The sequence below is a fragment of the Scomber scombrus genome, chromosome 11, assembly GCF_963691925.1.
Source record: "Scomber scombrus chromosome 11, fScoSco1.1, whole genome shotgun sequence".
NCBI classification, from domain to species: Eukaryota; Metazoa; Chordata; class Actinopteri; order Scombriformes; family Scombridae; genus Scomber; species Scomber scombrus.
The window spans coordinates 19,029,171-19,054,547 of NC_084980.1; the positions used below are offsets into that span (position 1 = coordinate 19,029,171).

General features: G+C 38.7%; 2 protein-coding genes across 2 annotated transcripts; both read right to left on the reverse strand.

Annotated features, from left to right (window-relative positions):
• Positions 1 to 6,927: 6,927 nt before the first annotated feature.
• Positions 6,928 to 13,599, reverse strand: ube2v2 (ubiquitin-conjugating enzyme E2 variant 2). Its single transcript, XM_062428611.1, has 4 exons — positions 13,566 to 13,599; positions 7,622 to 7,770; positions 7,391 to 7,516; positions 6,928 to 7,231 (listed from the first exon to the last, which is right to left on the reverse strand). Exons 1-4 carry the CDS (start codon positions 13,579 to 13,581, stop codon positions 7,085 to 7,087), a joined length of 438 nt encoding a protein of 145 aa, XP_062284595.1. The 5' UTR covers positions 13,582 to 13,599; the 3' UTR covers positions 6,928 to 7,084.
• A 1,803-nt stretch (positions 13,600 to 15,402) lies between these two features.
• On the reverse strand, positions 15,403 to 23,639 carry mcm4 (minichromosome maintenance complex component 4). Its single transcript, XM_062428816.1, has 17 exons — positions 23,608 to 23,639; positions 22,461 to 22,535; positions 22,147 to 22,302; positions 21,865 to 22,028; positions 21,651 to 21,752; positions 21,460 to 21,555; positions 21,247 to 21,342; positions 20,808 to 20,946; positions 20,409 to 20,629; positions 20,144 to 20,264; positions 19,188 to 19,447; positions 17,899 to 18,264; positions 17,662 to 17,789; positions 17,091 to 17,298; positions 16,748 to 16,976; positions 16,350 to 16,483; positions 15,403 to 15,909 (listed from the first exon to the last, which is right to left on the reverse strand). The coding sequence occupies exons 2-17, from the start codon at positions 22,519 to 22,521 to the stop codon at positions 15,814 to 15,816; spliced, it is 2,577 nt and encodes an 858-aa protein (XP_062284800.1). The 5' UTR covers positions 22,522 to 22,535; positions 23,608 to 23,639; the 3' UTR covers positions 15,403 to 15,813.
• Positions 23,640 to 25,377: the final 1,738 nt, after the last annotated feature.

Here is a 25,377-nt window from a genome sequence, read left to right on the forward strand (position 1 = left end):
GTATCCGAATGTGGATGGCTCTGTGAAGTGCATGTCAATAGCCTAGAGAGCCGGTAGTGCAACAGACATGTGGTTTCAATCTGTCTCTTTTCTCACAGCGAGAGAGGAGGCCATTCATTTATCTCACTGTAAATACAGCACTTAAACACTCAACAGACACACTGTTTGCCAAGCCCCCAAAAAACCCATCCATGTGGGTAATTAGCTTAAGCAAACAGCACCATTGTTAGAGATTTTATTTTTTCAGTAATGCATGGAAAAGTACCCTATGCTCTAGCACTTTTTAAGTTATTGATTAAATCTAAGCATTGTTTTAGTTGGGTCAAAACCTAAAAAAGCTAGGTCACAGTTCATTTGTGTTGCCCTATATGGCCAGTTAGCTTGTTTTCAGTCTACTCAGTCTGTTCATGGTTTGAGGAAAACACTTAAAGCTTCTCTAATTAATATTTTTATATCAACAATGTATCAAATATGTCATGAACCAACAGAGAAAACTCTACACTTTAGTTTTTTTTATAGCATCTTTCAGCTCATTGTTTTGGTTTATAACATGGAAAATAATGATAATAATAAAAATAATGAATGTAGGTTTGTGGACTCTCATTTTGAAGCTTCGAGTTTGCCATTTTGACCATTGCCATTCTGGTTTTTGCAGCCAGAAGTGACCATATTAGGGTAGAGGTTACCCTAATGCTAGCTGCTAGTTTGGTTAGCACAATGCATTTAACAGTCTATGGTTAACTGTGGGAATGCTAATGCTAATGTTAATTTTTGCTGACAAAATAAACATTAAAACAAAATGAACTTAGCCTACCAGAAAAACAGAACATCCGACTGCTTACTACAACCAAAACACTGAACAAGACTTTTTTTTAGGTGACAAAAATGTCATGAACTGAAAACACACTGAAATAGCGACAGCTATGCCTATACACTGTGAGTCTGAGGTTACCATGGTTACATGACCTAATCAATATTGTTGACACGGTAGTGACTTACCTGTGATGGCACCCTCCTGTCACTCAAAAGCTGCCACATTGTTAATTATGCCTTTTAAGCTTTAATAAAATTAAAGGTGATTTATATAAAATTTCACCTCCTGCACATTTGAAAGAATGATTGGGGAAATTTGCTATAGAAACCAAAACTGCTATAAAGTTGTGTATTTTAACATGGGTTTCTATGGAGAATGACGCACTTTTGGAGCCAGCCTCAAGTGGCCATTCAAGGAACTACAGTTTTTAGCACTTAAGTGTTGGCTTCATTTTTCAGCCCCAGAAGTTGACGCTTCGTTTTTTTGGTACGCCACTTTACTAGTATGGTTCAATGTTCTTATTCACCTCGTTTCCAGCTACAACAGGCCACTTTTTTAAGTAGAGAAGGCTCTGACAAGCCCACTGTTCACCACCTGTCCAGCACCAAATGACAAACAGACACAAGTTAGCAACTAGCTTGTAAACATATTGGAACACTTAGCTGCTGAAAAGCCAGATATTTCATACGGGAGTTGGGGAAGACCAAAATTTAACCAAAATAAAGTGAATATTGGATTTAATTTCACCAGGTGGCCAGAAACTTGGCTTGAATGAATGTTAATGTTGCTTCATGTCCGTTAGATGTGTAAATGAACAACTGTTTTGCAAACATGGTTGCTATGTGAACTTTATCAAGGTGATAACGTGAATCTTGTGTTTACGGCTTGTTGAAACATCTGTCAAGTTAGTTTGGGATGCGAGAGAGAACACGTTGGCAATCTCAACAACTTGGGTGATGAGCAATGAAGTACAGAGCTATAAATCTATGACTCAGTGCAGTTTTTAATATTTATAACACCAGAGCCTGTGACAATCTACAAGACCACTTTTGTAGAATAAGGGAGACTCATGCCCACAAGACAAAAGCTGCTGTTGCTGGCTTTAATACTGATACGGTGACTTGTTCCAATTACTGGAGCCGCAGTACCTAAAGGAACAAGTTACTTTTGCACATAAAAATAATAAGTAACACAATTTCAAGATTTAATTATTCCTTAAGGGTAAATTGGAAGTGTTAGCTCATCACCCTTGTTTTAATAATGCTAGTCTTTGTAATTCGTGTTTTGGATGTTTGACTTGGGACTTATTCTATTAATTATCTTAAAGGCATTTTGTGTTGGTTATATGGTAATAGGATGTCACCTCTGTATCAGTCTTTAGATCTTGAAATGTATTCATTACAGTGTGTTATTTTACAGTGTGTGATTGAATGTCCTTCATCTCATAATGTCACATAACTTAACTAAACTACACCACACAGTATTTTGTTCTATTACAGGTAATATTAACTCTCTTCTCTGTAAAACTGAAAATGTAAGTAATGACAAGGACTTGGAGAATGGGAACAAATGGAATTTCTCAGGAAGACAGACACATTCTCCCCTCAGTAGTCATAAAAAAGACAAAGCTTTTTACAGTATCAACAGACACAAGACGTGACCTTTTGGCCCGTCAGGGCAAAAGGTGAGTGCTCTGGGAGCAGAGGCCTGGTTCCAGCAGTCTGCCTGCAGACGAGACGTACAGTATGTCCTCCTCACCACATTCCTTCCCATCTTAGATCACTGAACAGCTCTCTCCGGCTTTCAGTCTTCAGTCCCTCCCAACCCAAAGCAATATAGCTCTTTTATTTTTGCCCGGGTGGCACCTTATAAAGAAACCAATATAGAATGAGTGGTACAAGTGTAATAGTGAGCTTCCAGTGTGGCTTCAATTGGTGCTTTTGTGCAGGTGCCTGAGTTTGAAATTCAGATTAGTCTGATGGGGCTGGAGGTTAAATAGTCAAGTAAGGATTTCATACTTCCATTCAAATGAGGTTCTCAAAAAAAGTATAGTCATCAGGAGCAGAGGTTCAGAGAAGTCTACTCTGGAAATACATGTGGTGAATAAAGAAATAAGCTTGTGTAACCTGGGGCTGTGTCTTTTATATCTGGGATGACTGTGCTGAGTGAACTGGCTGCAACACAAGCCACTTCTGATTTCATATTCATGACTTCCTAGAGGGGTGAGGATAAAATAAACAAAACAACAAGCAAGGAGAGTATAGCTGATGGAAGCTGGGCCCATATACTAACTGTCACATCTACAAACATCAAATCTTGTCTTGCACAGACCAAGGAAGAACAGGAAGAGCGAGGTCATCCTCCGCAGCAAACACTGAGTCATCTCACACCCACATGCATGCACAAAAAAACTGAAATAAAAAAATCTTGTTCACATTCAGAGATCTAATGGCTTCATAGTACAGGCACTGCCTTGGTTATCTACTATTGTGCACAATCTCAGTCGCCACAAAAGGACACACAGGGACACCAGCTATGAGGCTTTGAAAAGCAGTATGCAAGCAGCCGGGCCATACTTTCCCCCTCAGCAAACTGCAAAACACGTCACTTTTGTAAGGAACAATGACAGCATGCACAAATGCAGCCTGGAAGCATCACAGTGGTGCTGCCTTTTTAGACAAGTCATGTCCTCTAAACAGAAGCCCTCTTCACTTCACAGAGCTCTGCCGAGGGCATGCGTGGGTCGAGAGCGCCCTCTAGGGTACAGAACTCTGAGTGGATTGGACATGAGGAGCAGCTGGGCGATAGCAGTGCACCCAAGTACACATCAAAGCTCACCCTATGCAAATGTGTCTTGAAAATAGAAAGTTAAAAACTTTTGATATGCTAATGTCGCACAAATTGCTGAGAAAGTCATAATTCACAGTTCCAAGTATGTTTATTCTGTATATAGGTTGATTTATCGCATATACACAGTAATTAATCTCCATATTTAGTAAAATACACTGAGACTAGATGCCTGTGTGGTTCTATCTTTATGCAAGTCAGCTGTCTTAAGATTACATGTGCAGATACAGTATGTCACCCCAGTAAAAAAACAAAACAAACAAAAAGGCTCTCTTTCTGCAGGGAGGGCATTTTTGAATCATCACTAACACTGAGCTCTCGCCATTCTGCAGTGACAGTGTTATGGAGCGGCTCAATGTGACCGACACAAGTGTGCTACTCCAAGCCTCAAGACAAGACGAGCTGCCCGGCGTCAGGCTCTGCAGCCAGGCAGAGATATACAGCCAGGAGGTCACGCAGGTCGTCACAGTCCATCATTTTCAGATGTCACACACAGACAGAATGTCTTGGAGCCTTGAATGCTTTTGAGGACACAGATTCATCAAGAGTTGTGCCTGCTTATAAAGAGGGCCCAACTAAATGCACTATCCATCATTAAGATATTCACAATATTGGGTTAATGTCACAAGCTTTGGAAAGAAGAGGATGAGAAAGTGAAACGTCCATCGAGTGATTTGATTGATGGTGAATCGGTTTTAAGCTGGCGCAGCAGTGTGGTTGTGGATCTTGAAAATTTTTCACGAGGTGCCAAGAGGTTTTGGCTGGATGGCATGGAAGGGCACGGTGTGTGAGGGTAAATGGATTCAACAAAAGATCCACAAATACATTTTATATTTATTCTTACATCATGTTATTTTGATACACATGTTCCTAATGATGGACAAAAGCAACAAGAGACTAGCATTCATACATAAAGCTGTACAGCTCTTACTGCCTCTGCAGTAACCAGGTCATGTTCGACCTCAGTTTTTTTAAGACAGCTAAAGGCGACAGTTGTTATGCTGTGCAGCAAAGCGTTTCACAAGCGTATCTAAAAATCAACACTTTTGTTGCTGAAAAAGCTGGAAATAGATCCACTTTTGCCCTTTTCACTTTTGGTCTGCAGTGCACGCAAGTCCAACTACTTTGACATACAAATTCAAGATGTGAATGTTTTGGTTAAACGAATCATGTATTACATTACATGAAGGAGTGTGTGGTTGATAAATTACAATAAAACAACCAAAACAATCAGATTTAACAATGAATGATATTTAAACTAATTAATCCCCCGATTGCTAATTTATTCAGTTTGACAGTAAAGAAGGGACCTTTATACCTACATAGAGAGCAGGTCCCCCTCCACCTTTCTACAGTAGCCCAGAATGGACTAACCAAACACTGACTGAGGGCCTTTCATGTTTTTTTTACAGCCACCATAGGTTCACCTGCACACTTGGAAGGGAAGGTGAATTCATTTGGTTGCAATCCACAACCTCACTGCTAGATGCCACTGAATCATACAAACTCCTTCTGTTTGTGTTTAACATTGTAACGCTGCACCTGCAGCTTTCAATATCTACTAATACTGATGTTCAGAATGACAAACGCTTGTGATGAACTCCATTTTAGCTATGAACTTAACCCTTGGCTTACGTTATGATTACGGATTTACTCTCATTGTTGAATCAAATTTAGCAGGTTTGAGTTAAACTGGTTTGGCTGGTTAAAATTGAGAGAATCTGACTCGATTTACCTCCACATGCTCCAGCTGTCAGTCGCTCCATGTTGTTTTGTTCTGGCTCGCTGCGACTGTGCGTCTATGTGTTTGGTGCTGTACTGACAGTTTTCAGGGGCCAAAGAGAACATTATGTATTGTAGATTTTCTTTCCAAAATCTTGCTTATTGCAGTGCTTTGGACACCTTAATAACAGGCAGCCAGCCCTACATTATGGGGTGGGACAGCTGCCCCCCTTGTCTATCCAACCCTGGACCGTCAAAATCTAAAATAAGTTGAGTCTGTTGCCAGAAGTACACATCCCCCAAAATACACTGCTCACCCTTCATTACCTTTAAACTACTCTCACAGACTATCGCATGAACAAAAAAAATTGAGACAATTTGGCTTCATAAAAAAAATTAAATTAACATTTTCTTCATTAACTTAATGAAGTAACAAACAATCACTTTAGAAAGGTGAAACAAACTAAGTGCCCTAAATCTGCAGTGAATTTCCTTTTAACTCCCATTTAGATAATTAACCTTTATGAATAATAACACATCTAAAAAGTTACAAAAGGTCACATTCTCAAAAGAAATGGCACCTTGATTCTCACTACTACTAAATACTGTGCAGTGTTCAACTACAACTCCAGTCATTAGTGCACCACATAACAAGGTTTAGATGGACCATCAATCATCTGGAAACAGGTATGTTCATTTTATAAATATGCCAGCAGAATGAGAAGTGCAGTGTATAATTAAATGGCATTGTGATTATATTATTCTATTGCGCTCAGGTCACATATCAAATATCTGCAGTGTGGAGTTGCCCAGCAATTTCATTAACCTGGTTTAATGCACGGCTCCTCTGTCCATTTGCCAAAACCCATGTCAGCTGAGAAGTCAAATAAACTTTTTTTTTTCAATCAACAAAAAAACGTTGAGATTATGGGGGAGTTTTTTTTTTTTCGCAGTGATTTTAATTTCAGAAAATCACAAGTTCATACACCTGCCATTTTCACTAGAAGTTGAATGCAAGGGTTTCAGAACAGAACAGGCTTCAACGTCTGTTACATGTCAAAGAGCTGCAGAACAGAAACATATTGGTATCGTGTCAAATACAGATATATATATATATTTATAAAAAAAATCTTTCTTACCTTGTGACACTACTTTTAGACTACAGCCACAGTTCAATATTTAATCTGCATGATATTTTTAATGAAGCTGCTAAGTTTGACTAACAACTCAAAAAAAAGGAAAAAAAAAAAAGAAAAAAAAAAAAAGTGTGGCTTCTCTTCGACTAGGTATTAGTTACAGAACATGCCTTCTTACACACATCTTGTTCTTTTACTTGCGATCAGTGATCAATCGTTTGAACAGAAAACTATTGGGACTCTGGTACAACATCTGCGTGGCGGTCATGCTTCCCCCTCTTCAAGTCCACTCAAAGCTTAAACAGGTCGAACATGAAAAGTCATTGTCAAATAACTTTATTAAAAGGCAGAATAACTGTGGTCTTGTAGTCTTTAAACTATCTACTCAGTGCCTAAACTGCAGGGACATTTTCTTCTTTTTTTTTTGAATGAGCTATGTAATAAAAGTCCAATCTTGCTCTTGCTGACGATATTGTTGATGTGCGAAGTGAGCCTCTTGATGATTTTACACAATATTTCTAAGAGAGTAAGGTTTAAGACAGAGGGTCAAAACAATCCATTACGATTAAGTGCTGTAGGTTTGTCCTTCTGGTGGTTGTGGAAGCTTCATATTTTCTTTGGACATCATTAGACGCCTTAACTCTTGAAGAACAATTTTAATGCTATATGAATTCTGCCATTTTGCTAATATTGGTATGCTACGTGAATCCACCTGTGAGACAAAAAAGAAAGACAAAAAAAAAAAACCAGATCAGTCATTTCGACAGGACGGCTGACAGTGAGTTATTACACATATCAAATCTGAGGATCACAATTTCTGAGCTGATATAACACACATACATAACACTGTCAAATTTGTGATGACACTCACCGTCCCGTTGGAATTATTTATCCCATTCATGCTAATTTTTGTTACAAATCTAACAACCGGGGCTGTCTCTGGGTATCTAGGTCCGCACTCCACTTTCAGACTGTATATCCTGTTCTCATAATTGGTCTGAAAAGCAAAAAAGTAAAGAAAAGAGAAAAAAGAAAATGATTTATGTTTGTCCGAGTGCGCTTTTAATCCACATGCTTTAACTGAGGAGTTTGCTCTGCTTACTCTTGCTGGTCCAATGATCATGCCTGTCCACCGTGTGAGAGTCATGTCTTCGTCATCCTCGAGGCCCCAGCTGACTGTGCCGTCACCTTCGCCCTTTTGGCCTTCTTCAAGCTCCTCCAACAAGCGAAAATTGCGTGGGACTTTAACTCCTAAAATGATTCAAAAACAGAAAACAAAATACACAAGATTTTAAAATAGGAAATAAATAAATACACTTGATTCATGAATAAAGCATAAACACAGAAAAGGGTTTCTCCCAGGAAACACTGCGACATATCACCTACTGAGCTGAATCACACAGATCCTGACACATTTCATCTTATTATCTACAGAGTTATTAGATGACGGTGGCACAATACAGCAACACAGCATTGGCTGTGTCTCTCTCCTCTAACCGTCATCTCTTTACGGCCTAATGAATAAGTCTAATAAAGACATAAAACTCACCAAGAATAATCAAGTCATGAATGATGTTAACCTAATAAGGCAAACATACATCATAGTACTGTAAAAAAAATAAAAAATAAATAAATAAATAAATAAATATTCTGGCGTTAGCAAAAGACTGGTTTAGAGTTAAACAACAAGTCTATTGATCAAGAAAAATTGACAACTATATTAATTAACCACTTAATAAATTCAAGTCATTTTTAAAGTAAAAATTCCAAACATCTGATGTTTTGAGCTAAAATGTGAAGATTTGCTGCTTCTACTTGTCTTAAAAAGTAGAAAACTGAACATTTCTAGCTCTTGGACTGGTTCTTTGATGGTACTTTGGGTGTCACTTTGGAAAACTGTGATGGGCACTTTTCATTATTTTCTGATGTTATACAAGCCAAACAATTAATTGATTAACTGACAAAATACCTGGCAGATTACTCAATACTGTAAATAGAGCTGAAACGACAATTAATTTATGATGATTCATTTTCTCTGGTTCAAGCCTGTTTAGTTATATCATGTGACTTATTGACAGGAAAAACAATCAGTAGATGAAATATGAAACAGAATTTGTTACAGTTTCTATTCTAACATTTTTAAAAACAAGATTAATTGAAAATAATGGCAGATTTGATTTTAACAGTTCTTTGCCTGAAACTGAACTGCAACATCACTATCGAGGTGGTTTGTCGCTGTTTGAGCTTCAACTGTGCGTCCTTTCATTAAAACTGACACATGTTGATCTTTCCCATCATAGAAATGTTAGACATCCCAAATGATTAAGTGTGAAACATGTGAAAGATAAAAGTTAAAAAAAATTACTCAGCGGTTTGATGAAAACACACACTGGCCACATCATATGACACATCTTCGTCTACCTGCTGTGAAACTGCATCTAATTTAATACCTTGTTAACCTCCTAAAAATATATATCTGACACTGAACAATCAGCACTGTTGATGCCGTTTGGAAACAGTCATGAGATTTGGAGCACGTGTGTTTATACTGCTGATTTTTAACAGAAGCATTGAGGTTAACCTGCAGATGAACTCACAATAATATCACAATATTCTTCCCACGATAACAAAATATCACAACAAAGTCGATTCTACGATACACAAAATATCACAAAGTAGTAAGATGTATCACGGTACCTGTAACTAATGAAGAAAAAATACTTTAAAGAGCAGGAAATAGTCAAATAACGTACAGTGTTTGACAGTATATTACTTTCACAGAAAAGAAATAAGTATAAATATCAGCTAACTGACTGTAGCCTCAGTTAATGTGTCTCAACGAGCTGGTGGTAGTGTGAATAAGTCTGATAAGAGACAACGTCGAGCTAACAACACAAAGATCTGTTTTTATTCTGTGGCTGTAAACACAACACACAAACTGCAGATAACCAACTATGCTTATATTCAGAGCTTTAAGAGATAATTCAAGGCTGACAAGTGACGACATTAACAATAAAACATGATAAACAGCCGACCAGCTCCACCCCGCTTTTCCCAGGACAACTTTTTCTAAATTTTCGATTAGATCCAGGTCCTTTCTGTTGGGAAACTCCACCAGTCGAAAATGATTTAAGACATTATACGTACTGTAAAATCATAACCTCTCTCACTGTAATATTCTATGCGTCGGTAAATTGTCACCTTTCTTGTTACACATTAGTTTTTTTGTGTTTTTAACTTTTGTATGCATTTGTCTGTATTTCTTTACTCATAAGTTTTGATGTTGTATATCTCACCATAGCAGGGACGCCAAACAAGCCCTAATGGGTTTTATTGGCGCCTTCTGCACATTTCTTTTTTGTTAGATAGTTTTCTTGAGTTATGTATTTTTTTTCTCCTGTTTTTTCTTCAATAAATAAACAGATTAACAGTTAAACAACAGGGCTATGGCTATGTACTGACATTCCCCAAACACACAAACACCAAAGAGCCTCTCACAGCTCATATGACATGACAGAAACTTTTACAAAAAGGAGCCATGAAGGTGTTTCTAGTGACTGTCAAAGCTCCAGCCGACTGAGTTTCCAACGAGGACACGCTGGGAGAATCTGACAGCAGCTGCTCTCATTGCTGGAAAATTTGCTTGCATTTCTTCTTCAATGTCACCTACAACTGGCGTCAATCTGACCGTCACCAGTCTGTTCAGCACCTCCATGAGGACACCGAAGGTAGTGGTGAGCTTAAAGTAGCTGAATCGAGCACTTCAACGTTTCAAATGTATCAATACTTGGCACCAGCGTATCAATAATGTATCGCAAGTGGAAATACTGTGATATGTAGTAATATCTATTTTTTTCCTCCCCAAACCTGTAGTCACGTTATGATCGATACCTTAACACCCGAGCTGATAATATAAAATTGAAAACTAGTCAAAGTGTTGAGCTAGTGGGAAAATATTCAGACGTTGGCATTTAACACGGAGCTCGACAGGCACTCAAGGCGTGTAAATGATGAAGCACTTACAGCTTATGACTGCAGGAGCGGTGGAGGGAGCACTTAAGTGAAACTACTTCTGTTCATAATTATGATCCTAAAGACAAATTCACAGAAAAGGAAGTGAAAAGACTTTCTTTTTTTTTTTAAAGAGGCCCCGTGACTGAAGCAGGGGAGACAATGAAAACATTAAAATTGTCTCCTGCCGTTGAGTCGACGTCAGACTGTATTCATCTCACAGACTTAAAAAAAAAAAGAAATCACTTAAAATCAATAGCAGAGGCCACAAAGGAGGAGGAGGGTTGATTTTTTAAGTGGCACACAGGCTCTACCATTTTCAAGGCTTTTTCTCAAAATGTTCAAGATTTCAAGTCTTTTATCACCACGAAAACATTGTCACAGATTAAAGCTGCAACTAACAATTAACGATAAATCTGATGTTACTTTCTAGATCAATCAATTCATTGTTGATTGTTTAGTCTATAAAATGTCCGATAATAGTGAAGAATGTCTGCTAGTTTTCCACAGCCCAAAGTGATTATAATTTTAAAAAAAATAATTACTAAATCAATTTGTCAATTATCAAAATAGTTTTCTGTTGATTTATTGATCAATTAATTGATTAATCTTTGCAGCTCTAGTACAGATTATAGCCTGACCAAAACTCTCGGCCCATTCGAGCCCAACACAGATATTCTGTATCGAGACGTCTGTTGGCAGGAAATCAAAAAGTATGTGAATACAGGCTTGCCAACATCACTCATAAATTGATTGCTTTTATGTCACTTTAATTTATTATAGTTCATCACTTTTTGAATGTTTTATAGGCTGTTAGTTCAGTTTTTCTTATCTCACTTTATAAATTCTACTGTATGATTACTTATAGCAGTCGTTAAACAAATCCATGCTGATATCTTTTTTTTTTTTTTACTTTAAGATATCTTTATTTGTACTGACCTGAGTCTAGTACAGATATGTGAAATAGAAATGAATATATAGTTCTAGGGGTGAGTACAAATATCGATATGGCAATATATCGCGATACTTTGCCGCCCAATATGATATCGATTTTTCAACTCCAAAGATCGATTTTTTATTAGAATAATGATTCATTTTTAGACGCGTTGTGTTTCCCTGTAAATCTGTGGTGGAAATACAGTAACAAAAAGAGGGACCGTGGCACTAAAAAGACTAATGTTGAAACACATGTACTTGATGTGACTAATATGAATGGCTCAAACTTCACAAACTTTTTCACAAAAGGAGTCAAGTGGATTTTAGCCACCACGTCCTTTACCAAGGGATCTTCTAATGGCCATTATGAACAGGAGGAATGAAAACCTATTTCAATGTTAATTTAGGTACCACACTGTTTTAACAGATGTGGAAAAACTGAAAACTCATCCTTTAAAGTTGGTGCTCAAGAAAGGTCTAAATTATTTTTTTTCGTATTCATTTTTATACATTATGTACTATTACTTATGTGCTACTGTCTTTAAACTTCTTAAATTTCTTCTGTAACGTGCTATATAAATATTATTATTAAACCAATATGGTTAGCCTTAGTTTGCGCTTCTCATCAATAATCAATACTGTTTTATTTTATTCTTAATTTTCTGTACTGTTATCATTGCATTATTTATTTTTTAATTATTGAAAGGAATTCAATGTTTTTCCTTTATGCAGTTTATAACATAAGTTAAATAAAACTCTTGGGGAAAATATAGTGTCATTATAATGCGTCGTGTAAATGGTAATATAATACAAGTGAAAGACACACAACAGTAGGGTTGGGTCTCAATAACTGGCTTTACTGGTAACCTGTATGTGTCTGACTGGTTATTCAGCTTTATGATCTGAAATAACCACGTGGTTCAGTACATTTCAAAGGGCATCACTGTTTAAGAGTCTCCACTCCTTTTTAAGGCATGTCAACTATGGCACTAGTAACCTAAACCATAGCCAAGTTAAAAATGAATCAGCAGGTCGCGCCAACTTGCCCCCGGGGGTAGTTTCGATCATGAGCAAACTGACGCGACTTCCCCGTTTCCACACCTTGATATAAAATGTTAAGTTTGATCGATTTAATCACATAAAAACACATCAGCGGAGGATGAAATTAGTCTGGGTGGATTTTTTAAAGTCTTTATATTGTTTTTATTGTGATTTCAAATAGTCTATTTTGCAAGTTAGAGCAGCACGCTTGCTTCCTGCTGAGGCAAGCACGGGCTCCGGCTATTTCCTGAAACGCAGTGTGCCAACTACGGTGTACATATATGAATCCCACAGTCCACTCCATGCAAGTGCTATTTTCTACATAATGTTGTAATAGTTAGGCTTGAAATGCAATTTTAAAAAATTGACAATAACGTTTAAAAAAAGTGCTACTGAGAGTATAAAACATTCCTGTCAGTTATGTTGCAATGTGCGGAATGTGTCGGAGGGAAGCCATTAAAATCCTCAAGTTGTGTTGGTCGCTGTTATATTATTGAAGCTTCCTCATCGGGGTAGTCAATATGAAAGCACACTAAAGACTTGTGCATTAACAACCGACACAAACAGTGTAGATATCCCGATGAAGGGAGCAGCTGACCGGGACGTATCGGGGCGGACAGCCGCGGTCGGGATCTGGCTAAGTTACGGAAGCTAACTAGCGCTTGTTTACAGCGTTCATAAAAAATGCAACATTTACACCTCATTTAACTTTTATACTGCATATTTCCATCCGAAGGGTTTTAATGGTGACACGCAAAGTCAGTATTAGTAGTGTCGCCACTCTATTTCTGACACCTTGAGCTATTTTAGCTAACTTCACTAAAGAAAGATACGGACAACGCCGCCTCGCTTTATAAGCTAGCTCCATGAAATAGACGGCTCCCGTGAGCACCATCGATTCAACCGAGAAGTGCGTGCCCTCTCTCTAGAAAATTGCACCTCGGAGCGACTTTACAATAAACACATATCTCGAGTGAGTAAATGAGCTCGTTGGCCGTCCGAGATGTGGACGCTGGGCCCTGGCATCGCTGTGGATGTTAAATGTAAGGCTCACCAACCTGAGGAGGCCGCCATGTTCTTCAGCCGAGTCCAGAAGCACACTGAGCGGGGACGTCACGGCTGCGTCACGCTGACAGCTCAGAGCAGAGAGCCAACAAATGGAGAGAAGAAAATAGATAGATAGACAGTCTGTGTTTGATGCTACATACTATGAACAATCACATATTTTAAAATTTGAATCAATATAAGTGATGGGGGTCAAAATTCACAGTGGGACCACGCAGTCATTTTGTGCAAAAAAATGTATTTAAAAGTGTATCTGAAGCTTATACGAGAGTTTAAAAACAGTCTGAGTCAGTCATATTAAACCTTACATCAGGGCTGATTCTAGGATCAGATCTTTAGAGGGGCTCAGCTCCTAATGAGAATTTGACATACAATACCCTGCAAGTGTTCAAACCCCCTGCTAAATTACCTATTTCACTGAATAATTTAAATTAAAACAAAAAAAAATAATACATAGTAGAGTGGTGTACTATAATGTATAATAATAATGGTGCAGAACAAACAATCACAGATTTCTACAGAGAGGACCCTAAGATAGTTACTCTGAACTCTGGGGGAAAGGCAATATTAATGACAGAGCTATCCAAAGTACATTAAACCTGTTAATAAAACCATTTTAACCTGGAGCATTGTTGTTTAGGGGTGCTTAAAAAGGGTCTAAAATCGCCCCTGCCTGTTCATATTCTGACTCATGATTAGTCCCTACATCAATTCAAATTCATAGATGCCCCTATCAGTCATTAAACATTACATATTTGATTAATCAAATGAAAAAGACGTTCACAATCACTGTTTTATGGTCCAGGTGAACATTATATAGAATTTGAAGAACATGTTTTAATGCTGTTTCATTTTTTTTTTTTTTTTTAAATTGTAATAAACACAGTTCACATTTGTGTATATAAAAATGTGTATCAGCTGCACACAAAAAAGAAGATGCATTTCATTTCCATTTATGTAAACTCTGGGTCACGTTAGGAAAAGTCTGACTAAAAGAAATGTGTATAGAGTGTTTTTAAAGCTCTCAAATATAAAAATTAGTCACATTTGACCCTGAACAGTATGTAAGGGTTAAATGGGTTTCTGCCACATTTTTTCCTTTTAGCATCAATTTCCCTCTTTGTGTTTCCACAGGCTCAGGCAGTGGTTCCCTGTCAAGCTGCAGTGGAAGTATAGTAACAAAAAGAGGAATTTGGCACTAACATATCTACTTGATTTGACTCATTTGAGTGACTGAAGCTTCATATTAGCTTCAGTTAAACTTTCACAGGAGTCTTGTGGATTTTAGCCAGCATCTCTTAGTTATTTTTCATAGTATTCAGCATCAAATTCCCTCTTTGCGTTTCTCTGTTGAGCTGTGGTGAATGTATAGCATCAAAAAGAGGGACTTTGGCACTAAAAAGCCATGTAATAACTATCACCAGGTTTAACTGTAGAATGTAGTCATCTCCATAAAAGCTCCAAATTCCCAAAAATATCACCGATGACATGACCAGCGTTTTCTTTCTTGTAGAATAGTAGTTTTACTTCTTCAAGGCCTGAAAAACTACTAAACCAAACAACCTGAGAAGCCAAAATCTCTTGTTTATATCTACTCAAAGACATAATGCACCCTGCAAAAACAGTATACATTTCTCATTTAACTACAACTACTGGTGACAAAATACTTTCCAGCCGTTTTCAGTGAGCAGCATTTTATTCTTTTATTAACAGGCAGTAAACAAAAGCTACAATGACAATTCAAAAGTGGACTCTAAAATGATAGAAAATGAACAACCTCTACATCTCAAGCTTGCTTTAGAACGTGTCCCAACCCCCCCCCCCCCAACCAAGTAACATTAACACTCAGTGATTACAATGTACAAGTTGAAAAGAAACAAAGTATTGAATGCATTGAGCTTTTTTTAATCATACACAAACACAAAAACAGCAAGAGCATTACGTGACATCGGGTCAACAAATGAGATACAAGCGCTTTTAAATATTAGCTCTATTAATTGCCAGTAAATCTGTGTTTTGGTTTCTTCTTCTTTTCTTTAAACAGGACACCAAAGTCTGAATCATGAGTCATCTGGTAAATCTGAATCATGTCTCCAAAGTCCAGGGATTTTCACACATCTGAGACATCCAGAACACATATGGTGGTTTCATTAGACCATATTTTTTTTTAACAGCACATGAAAGAACTTGACACAGGATAAGATTTAAAATAAAGGACTGTACATAATTGCAGGGTGCGCCTCAGGCGAGGAGACGAACAGTCTTTCCAGTGACTGTCAAGTAATCCTCGTCAGCCAGGGCCCGTAGCGCCTCATCAAACAGCTCCTTAGTGATCGCCTGAAGCAAAAGCGACAGAGACACAAGTCAGTACAGAAAGTGTTGATGAAATATGGATGATGTACAGTCTTTAAAACGTTAGTGTAAAATGTTTCATAGCTTTTTCTTCTACTTGGATGACTTGAATCATTACATGAACACTATAGTGAAGTTATGTTAAACCTTTCATTTTCTATTTACTATGAGAGGAACCACAACATTTCACTTCACTAATGTCACACAGACTGCAGATCGTCTTCCCTTGGCACTTTTACAGTCCAAAAGCAGCTAGCTGACCTCGAATGGATCATTAATGTAATTTACATCACTGTCACACACTAAAAATTAAGTTCTCACAGCTCTGAAGTAGTAGTAGAGAGATGAAAGTGAAGTTTCCTGCTTTGATTTAACTGTAATAAAACATTAAAGCTGAAAATGAAAAGCAAAAATGAAATATTTACAGTTTCAGACTGTCCTCGGAGGTCGTCAAGCAGCTGCTGGTATTTCATGGCAGGGGTCTTTCCTTTAGCCTCGATCAGTTTCTTTAGAGCCTGAGCGATGTCCTCTTTACGCTTGCGTGCGGTGGCGCTCATACCTGCGATCAGAAAACAACAGAATGAAATACACTGTTTCCATGGTGATTTGCTTTTGTTATGAGAAAAACATAATTGACCACAAAGCAGCTCGAAAGGCTAAAAATTATCATTCAAGTCAGTTGGAGTTGGTACTAACACCACTTTGGGTCACTATGACTGCTATTAATCTTAACATGATAGTCAGAATATCACATGACGGCTCGATAAATATTCTCAAAACTCATCTAAAGCAACTGAATATTCATGCAGCCCTTCAAACATACCTGTTGTGAGAATAGAGATGTCAACAAATCCTGTCCTGGGGTCAGTGGCCGACTGTTTGAGGGCCTCTCTGTGTAGCCGCTTGGCCTCCTCCACGTCGATGGTCTCCACCTTCTCAGAGAAGCGGACCTTGGCGTGGGCCTCTGCCAAGCGGATCAGGGACTCCAGCTGTCTGGGGTAGGCTGACACCATCCCTCGACCGCTGCCGATCTTCCTCATGTCCACGTAGGCCTGAGAAACAAACATGCACAAGGTAAAGCTCTGAATCTAAAAGGCTGACGGGTGAATTATTAGCCAAAACTGACTGGAAAGCTTAAACACTGAAAATGCATAGAGAAAACAAACCTCGATCAGCGCCTGGCTGGCCTCCTCACTCAGTCTTGGACTTATGTACGTGCGTGCGTATGCGATGTAGTCCTTCAACACAGCCATGTCGAGGTACTCCTCCTCTATCTGCTCCTCGCTCTGGTAGTACAGCGCCACCAGGTGGTGGGCAAGCCTGCGGTCATAAGCCTCGTCTTGGGGGTCGAGCATCAGGAAGATGAGGTCAAATCTGATGGGGCACAAATTTTTATGTTCAGAGGCTGAAACGTGACAACTGAGGAAACCAGATGGAAAGGAAAAAAGCACATCATGGTAAAAAGATGACATGAAGGTTGTCTCTCCTTTTAGCTCATTTATCAAATATCAATGTACATACTTAACATGTTTTTACTGGTATGTCTGCACATTGGGTACAGATGATCTCATACTGCTTTGAAAACTCAAACTGTATGAAAATGCTGATTTCAGATCTCTTTTGTAGTTGTTAAACGTCGTCCAACTATTTCGCAACGTTTTTATCAATGATCAACGTTGCAAAAATCATTTTCTACCAGTTGTTTTCAGTGCGATTGAGCTGAATGGTTGTATTAACCTGGACAGAAGTGTGTGAGGAAGCTGAATGTTCTCAATCGTAGTCTTTTTGGGGTTCCACTGAGATTCGATGGGGTTGGCGGCGGCCAACACAGCGGTGCGGGCGTTCAACTGACAAATGATTCCAGCCTGCAGACATAAAAGAAAAGAAACCATATGAAAAATTACAGCTTGTTATTTTTCTCCTCTTAAGTTTCCATCTTTGATTCAAAAACGTTTATCAATTTGTCAAACGCACCTTGGCGATGGAGAGAGTCTGCTGTTCCATGACCTCGTGCAGCACAGAGCGCGTGCTGTCGCTCATCTTGTCAAACTCGTCGATGCAGCAGATGCCATTGTCGCTCAGCACCAGAGCTCCGGTCTGCAGGACCAGCTGCCGGGTCTCTGGGTCCTTCATCACGTAGGCGGTGAGACCCACAGCGCTGGAGCCCTTTCCTGACGTGTACTGTCCGCGGGGCACCAGGTTGAATACGTACTGCAGCAGCTGGGACTTGCTGGTGCCGGGGTCTCCGCAGAGGAGGATGTTCACCTCTGCGCGGAAGTTGCCGCGGCCGGTCTGACTGAAGTCCTTACGAGCGCCGCCAAACAGCTGCAGCAGGATGCCCTGAACAAGAGAAGAAAGAGTTGTTGTAACACATCTACAAGCATTTATACATCATGTTAGATGCACATTAGAGATCACCTGGTGTTTACATTATTATATTATGTAAGACTTCAGTGTTTTCCTGTTTCAGATAGTCTACTGAACTTATTTAATAATTCAAACTGAGTGAGATAAACAAAGGGTTTCCATCACATTTCTCTTTTTTTCATTATTAAATTTGGGTTATTCATTTTTTAAATTATTTGACCTGATTGCATGATGTGTCCACTGCTGTTATACAAGCTCTGATGATGAAGGCTTCATGCTGAACTCTGTATATTTTTAACTAAAATTAACCATGAGGCACATTTTCTGTTTTTAAAAATCAATGAAGTGCCACATTTTTGTCCGAATTTGTTTTGGGGAGAGAGACGCATCCTATATCCTAAACAATTTCAAGTAGGTATAAAAATGTATGAATCTCAGGGTAATCCCTCCATCATTATTCTGGCTCTGTGAAGTCAAAGCTATTAATGAGGCAGATATTAGACCTACCTGAAAAATGGCTTTCTGTGACCACTGAAATCACAGCTGATTCATGTGATACATCACTGTACTTATGTTAACATCTTTATCTCATTATCTTGATTTGGGTACTCAGTTCATTCCAAAGGAAACTAACTGACAGTCAACTCATTAATTTCATTTTCCCTCCTCAATGACACTGAATCAACCAAGTAATCCAGTATGCACAAGAGTCATTAAAGTTATTAATTGCACCTGTGAATCGCTGTCTTTTTCGCTGTCAACTTTTGATATGGTGTGTAAGCTTCAGCTTTATGACAAAGTATGTTCAGCTAATCCAATGGACTGTTTACCTCGTTTAAGTGGGAGAATTTTCTCAAATTTGAAATACTCCTATGGCTTGCAACACACACACACACCTTCTTGATGTCCTCATGTTCATAGATACTGGGTGCCAGGGCGGAGGAGAGGCGTTCATAGACATCTGGTTTGGCTGCCAGCTCCTTCAGGGTCTGCACCCGGTCTTCGGTGAAGAGCTTCTGTTCGGCGTCTTCGTCCATACCGTGCAGCCGCTTCTCGTCAGTCTTGCGGAAGTGGATGGTGTCAATGTGAGTTTTGTACACAGACTTCACGTTGCTCTGACGTGGGTTCGGGCGCATGGGCACCGCTCTGTAGATACCTGTGGGGACATTTGGGAAGCTGTTAGGATATGTGTGGAGAAGTGAAAACTGGACTGATTTAACTGGCTTTCTAAGAACTAAAGTTAAAATGATTGAATGAATTGAAATGATTAAATAATTGTTCAAGCAAAATTTTAAAGCAAAAATAACTAACATTCACTGGTTCTAGCTTCCAAAACATCACTATCTTTTGGTTTTGGGCTGTTTGTCAGCTTTAAAAAATATATATATATATATTTTGAAAATTCACCTGCAGTTCTGAAAAGTTGTGTTTGACATGTTTCACAGACCACACAAATAATCAAGCAGATTAATCGATAATGTGAATAATCTATAGTTGTAGACCTGAAGAAATATGGAGACAGCTCTGGTTCTTATAATTTTACAGATTAAATTAAAGCTAAAATGACTAAGTCTATTAGCAGAAAAATCAATGGCAACTATTCAAGCAATCAGGTTATCATTTGCATCAATTGTCCAGTTCCATGACTCAAATATAATTTTGTTTCTGCTTCATATTAACTACATTTTGAACATCTGAGTTTTGGGCTATTAGTTGGACAAAACAAGCTATTTATAAAAGTGACTTTGTGCTCCAAGAATGTCAATTTTTACCACTTCCTTCATGTTTTATAGATTAGTCAATAAGGATAATTATCCTTAGTTGCAGCCCTAGCTGTAGAGATTTAGTTTACCTGTGATGTTTATTCTGTCTCCTGGCTGCACTTTATCCACCAGGTCATTGTGAGCATAGACAACAGTTGTGTGAGGAGTCTGACCAGCTGGCATGTCTTCCGGAGACTCCTGAATTTTCACCTGTGTTAATGGAAGATCAATAAAAAGAACAGATGTTGTGACCTCTACAGCAACACACCACTAATTAATACTTGACATATTCTGAGATTAGGTGTCATTTACTGTAAGCAATCTGCCCCATAACCAACCCCATCAGACTCTCACCATCTGTTTGTCTGAAAAGAGGGAGCGATTGTGTATGAGCGCCAGGCTGTGGGTAGTGTTGCAGTGGCGACAAACAGCCGGCTCAGCGATGCGACCGCGATCCACCTCCACGCGGGTGCTGAAGGCGCACACCTGGCACTGGAAGAAAGCCTCCTGCATCTCGGGGATGAGCTGCGAGGTGCGGATCACCATGCCGCTGATAGTGATCAGCTGATCGATGTCTGCAGAGGCAAGACAGAAGGCGCACCGAAGCTGATACCTCACATTTTATCAAAACAAGAAACAATGTTCACAAAAATCCCACACTAAATATGGGATAGAATATGTTAGAAACTGCAGCCTCAATAAGTGTGATGTCACTTTGTAGGTGACATGGCCCGGGATCATAAATCCACACACCTTCTGGGTTCAGGCTCCTCATGTTTCTGGTTTTCAGGGCGTTGTAGGGGCGGACTTGGATCTGAAATTCCAGGATGGAGTCGGGGAAACGCTCAAAGAAAAGCTCGTTCACTGCCATGTCGAAGGTTGGGATGACTTCCTGCCAAAGGAACACACTCATTAACATCAATATGTCAGAACACCGACGAGAGAAGTATCACTGAACTTAAAACCAATCTGATGCCTAAAAACATCCGATAAATAAGATGTGATACTTCCAACGGTCAGTTTCCCTTACACTGTGATGTATAAAATGTGGGAAATCATGCTGCAATGTGCCAACAGCTCAATCCATCAGCTCTATTGTCCATCTGAGGCAATAATCCCCCCCTCCTCACAAAAAAATTAATAAATGAAAACTGTTCAAACTGAATATGATTATAAAATAAAGGGTCAATACCTGTGGGTAGCAGATGAGCTGCCTGTAAAGTTCTGCATCAAAGGACTGAATATGGAGACAGTTCACATTCAGCACTGGATCACCAACAACACTGATCTGTGGGAGAAAAACAGTCAAATTAATGTTTAAAACTAAAACAGATTTCCTTTGAGGTTAAGGCTCAATTCTTGAAAAAAAGAAGCACATTGTAGTAAACAGATATAACTAGCGCACCTCTTCCAGTTTCTGCATGTATAAAGGCTCGTTCAGGTCCAGACCAGCATTCTCATCTTCAGTGGAGGTTGGGTCGATGAACCTCTGCAGGAACCTCTGCAAACAAAGTGACGCAAAAGATACAAACGATAAATCTTACGGACTGAGACTCATGGTTTCTACTAGAACAGTTTGGTTTTGTTCTTTCATACCTGAAACTTCTCTTTGCAGACCCCGACATTGACATCAGTCCCCCAGATGACCAGTTTCTGACCCGCATTTGGCTCGCTGGCGACTGCACCGTCAGCACTTGGCTGGAAGTAGACGATGAACAGAGTTAGCTACTGAGTTGGTCATCCTCATGTATGCATGAAAATTACAGCTTAAACAATTCTTAGAAATATTCTTGAGCCCTCCTCCACTGACCGGTTCAGAGTGAAGATCGACTTGTGGAGCCTTCCTGACTGAGCCCAGATCAGGACGCTGCCTGGCTGGTGTACCGCGTACACCACTACGGGGAGTTCCCTCGACTCTGGAACTGGGAGTCCCGTACATCAGAGGGGAGCTCATGTCCACTTCAGTGGGTTGAACTGTTAAAGAGAGACAGACGTTTATACCACATGGGAATCATAAAGTGTGACTCCCAAAGATCATTAAACCTAAAAGGCTAAAACGACTTAAACTGGACACACGTGTTATCTTCAGTACCTGATGGTCGTGGGCTGGAGAACAGAGAAGTGTCCTGCACAGCGGGACTGAGCATGTCAGTAGCCGGAGACGTGGGCATGGGCATCAGGTCCCCATTGGACGAGTCCTGACCTCTGCGCCGCTGCGATGGAGGTGAGGTGGGGCCTTCACTGCTGGCTGAAGTTTCACATGACATGAGGAGAAATTTGTAACATTACACACAGACAGAAACAGGCACATGGACGTCTGATCGACACTTCAGCTGAAACTTAAGACTGTTTAGCAAAAAGTTGAATTTAATTTAAACCAAAGGAAAAGGAAAGAAATGAACTTACGTGTAGGAGGGTTGGTGTTCCTTCCACGTTTACGGCCAGGGGTTGATGATGGTGAAGACATTGTTGATACAGTATCTACAGATTAAAAGGATTAATTTTAGTATTAAACTTGTCTAGAAGGGGAAGACAAAGTATTCAAATATTGTTTTAAGTATGAAAAGACAACATCTGGTGGTAAGATCTCTTCAACCTGACAAATAAACTTGGAAAGAGGAGTGAAGCATGTTTGGTTGTGCTTGTGTTTCGATGGGAGGTCAGAAAGACAGATTCTTGTCTTTTAATAAGACTTTGATGTGTGTTGCCACAACATTTTATAAGAGGCTCAGCGTTGGAGGTAGATCTAAGAGTTTGTGGTTTTACATTGGTGAAGTGGTGATTGCCAGAGTCTTATCAATGTCTTCCTTTCCTCTGTGTAGTTTTGTGTTGAAGTTAGTCTGTTCAGCCTTGCAGGAGACGCAGGGCACAGTCAGCTGTGTTGCATACATCCCTGAAAATACTGCAACTAAACTGAGTTGATTTCTAAATTGTACTTGATATGTTAACAGAAAATTGTTTTTATGTAATTATGTAAGTGGATTCATATGCTTGTATTATATTCATATTTTCATGTCATATATTTTCACTCATTTCATCACATTAACGGTACAAAACTTGACACATGCAAACGTATACAAGTCCAAAACATGCCATAAACTCACATCATATCCGTTTATTCAGTTATGTTAGTGATTATTTTCATTAAATCACTTACATGACAGTTCACATCACTTGGCCAACTGACTTACATTACATGTTTACTCATCAATAAATTAGCATCAGATTATCCAGAATAAAGTTTTAATGTTAATCACAATCTGCTCTCACGTCTTTTCAGTTTGGTTTGAAGTGTTTTGCGACTTTTTACGGTGATATTTCAATAACTTTACAATGCAGTTTCCACCATTTGACATGTGGCTGCACAGGAAACAATAACCTGAAGCTGACTTGGACTGTTTGGCTTGATTTAAAAGTTTTTTTAAAAGCGTATATCAATAAAATAACACGTTCATGCACAATAAACATGTTTAATAACAGACACTCTGATTAGAGTCAATTTAATGAGCGGATTAATTAATGATAAAGTAATGAAACTAAAGTCTATTGTTACCTCTTCTTCTGTGTGCGTCCGACGGCTGCAGATGTGGCGCGAAACTGCGAGTGACGTAATTTTCGCGGGGAACTTTGGACCAATCAGAGGCCAGAGTGGTTCTTCTCTATCCGGCCGACTCCTGCACTGCAGTGTGTGTGTGTGGGGGGGGTTATGTGGACTTTTACCTCTTACGACTTTAGCTGAAGATGACTGAATGTCTTAGCACAGAGAAAATAGTTTAAATCAAGCCTGAAAATACGTATTTTCTTCTAGATTAAATTTAAAATAGGAACCGCAGAACCTGCACGTCTCTTTATGCTTCTTTATATCCTGAGCTGATTTGGTTTGGTCCAATGGGCCAAGAGTTTTTTTTGTGTTTTTTTTCTCATCTTAGCTTTATTGACAAACTTTAATGTAATTTTTAAAACGTCAACAAAACAAATATGTATACATGTCTAAATAACTGACAATTGAAATATATAAGATTAAAAAACTAGGCTACATATAGAAGTAAACAAGTGTATTAAAATACACACATTCACAATATAATGACAATAAAGACACTTTGATAAAATAACTCACTGAGATGAATAATTGTTTACAACACTATGACAGACAAAAAGTGTATTTGTATATTACTCCACAGTGTATATAATTGTATTTTAAATCAGGGATGTTTTGGATGCTTTCTGTCATGTTAAACCTTATTGAAAGAAGTAAAAACAACTTTTGAAGACTATCAAAAAAGGTTTGTTGTGTATTTAGTTATTCTTGACTCATGCATAAAGAACTTGGTAAAAACAAACAAAACAAAAAAATAAGTTTGATGGTAACATCTATTACACATTTGCCAAACAAACAAAAATATACCCAATATAGCTGATTATTTTCTGTCAGTTTAGAGACAGCGTGATGATAAGTGTGGAAATATATCACGAAAATTGGGGAAAATAAGAAAATTAAGTTTTTCTCTTTTTGTTGCTAAATGACCAAATGACCAGCTGAAGGGCCAAGTAAGCCACAGACTTAGATATGAAATTGACCACCATGTGGCGCACTTTACATTTGAAAAAGGACCATGAGGAAGGAAAATTACAGCACACTTCCTGAAGGGGGAGGAAAAAAACATGGGAGCATTTCCGAGAAGTGTCAGAACATGTGTGTCATTTAAGGTGGCTTTATAAAAATAACATTTATAGGATAACATAATCAGCAGAAACTTTGTGTATCACTTATAGAAAACCTATCAACCACCTTCAATTCAGTGATCATTCTGCTTCATGTTTATCACTGAGGTCGTACTAAGTGATCTGGTGGCGTACTGGGGTGCATTATATTGAATGGTGTTCCTAATATTTTGTCTACTCATATTAGGAACACCATTCAATATAATGTACCCTAATACACCAACATCCCCTCAATAATAAACAAAGTAGAATGATCACGTTCCTGACAATGTCAACAAAAACTGAAAATGTATAAACTTCATAAATGTAGAATTTAAAGCAGAGTTGTTGTATTGGATTGCACTGGATTGCACAGGTGAACCTAATAAAGAGGGGCAGTGAGTGTTTGATTTTAACCTGTGCATATAAATAAAGCTGATTCCGATAAACAATTTATATTTTTATCAGCTAGTATATTTTAAAATAAGTGCATCAGCTACCCTGACAGGTCACACATCCTCGTGATAATAATAATACATGCTATTATAAATTATGAATGCCTGTCTGTAAGATTAATGGCAGCCTAAAATAAGAAAAGAGAGAGAGAGAGTATGTCTTTGTC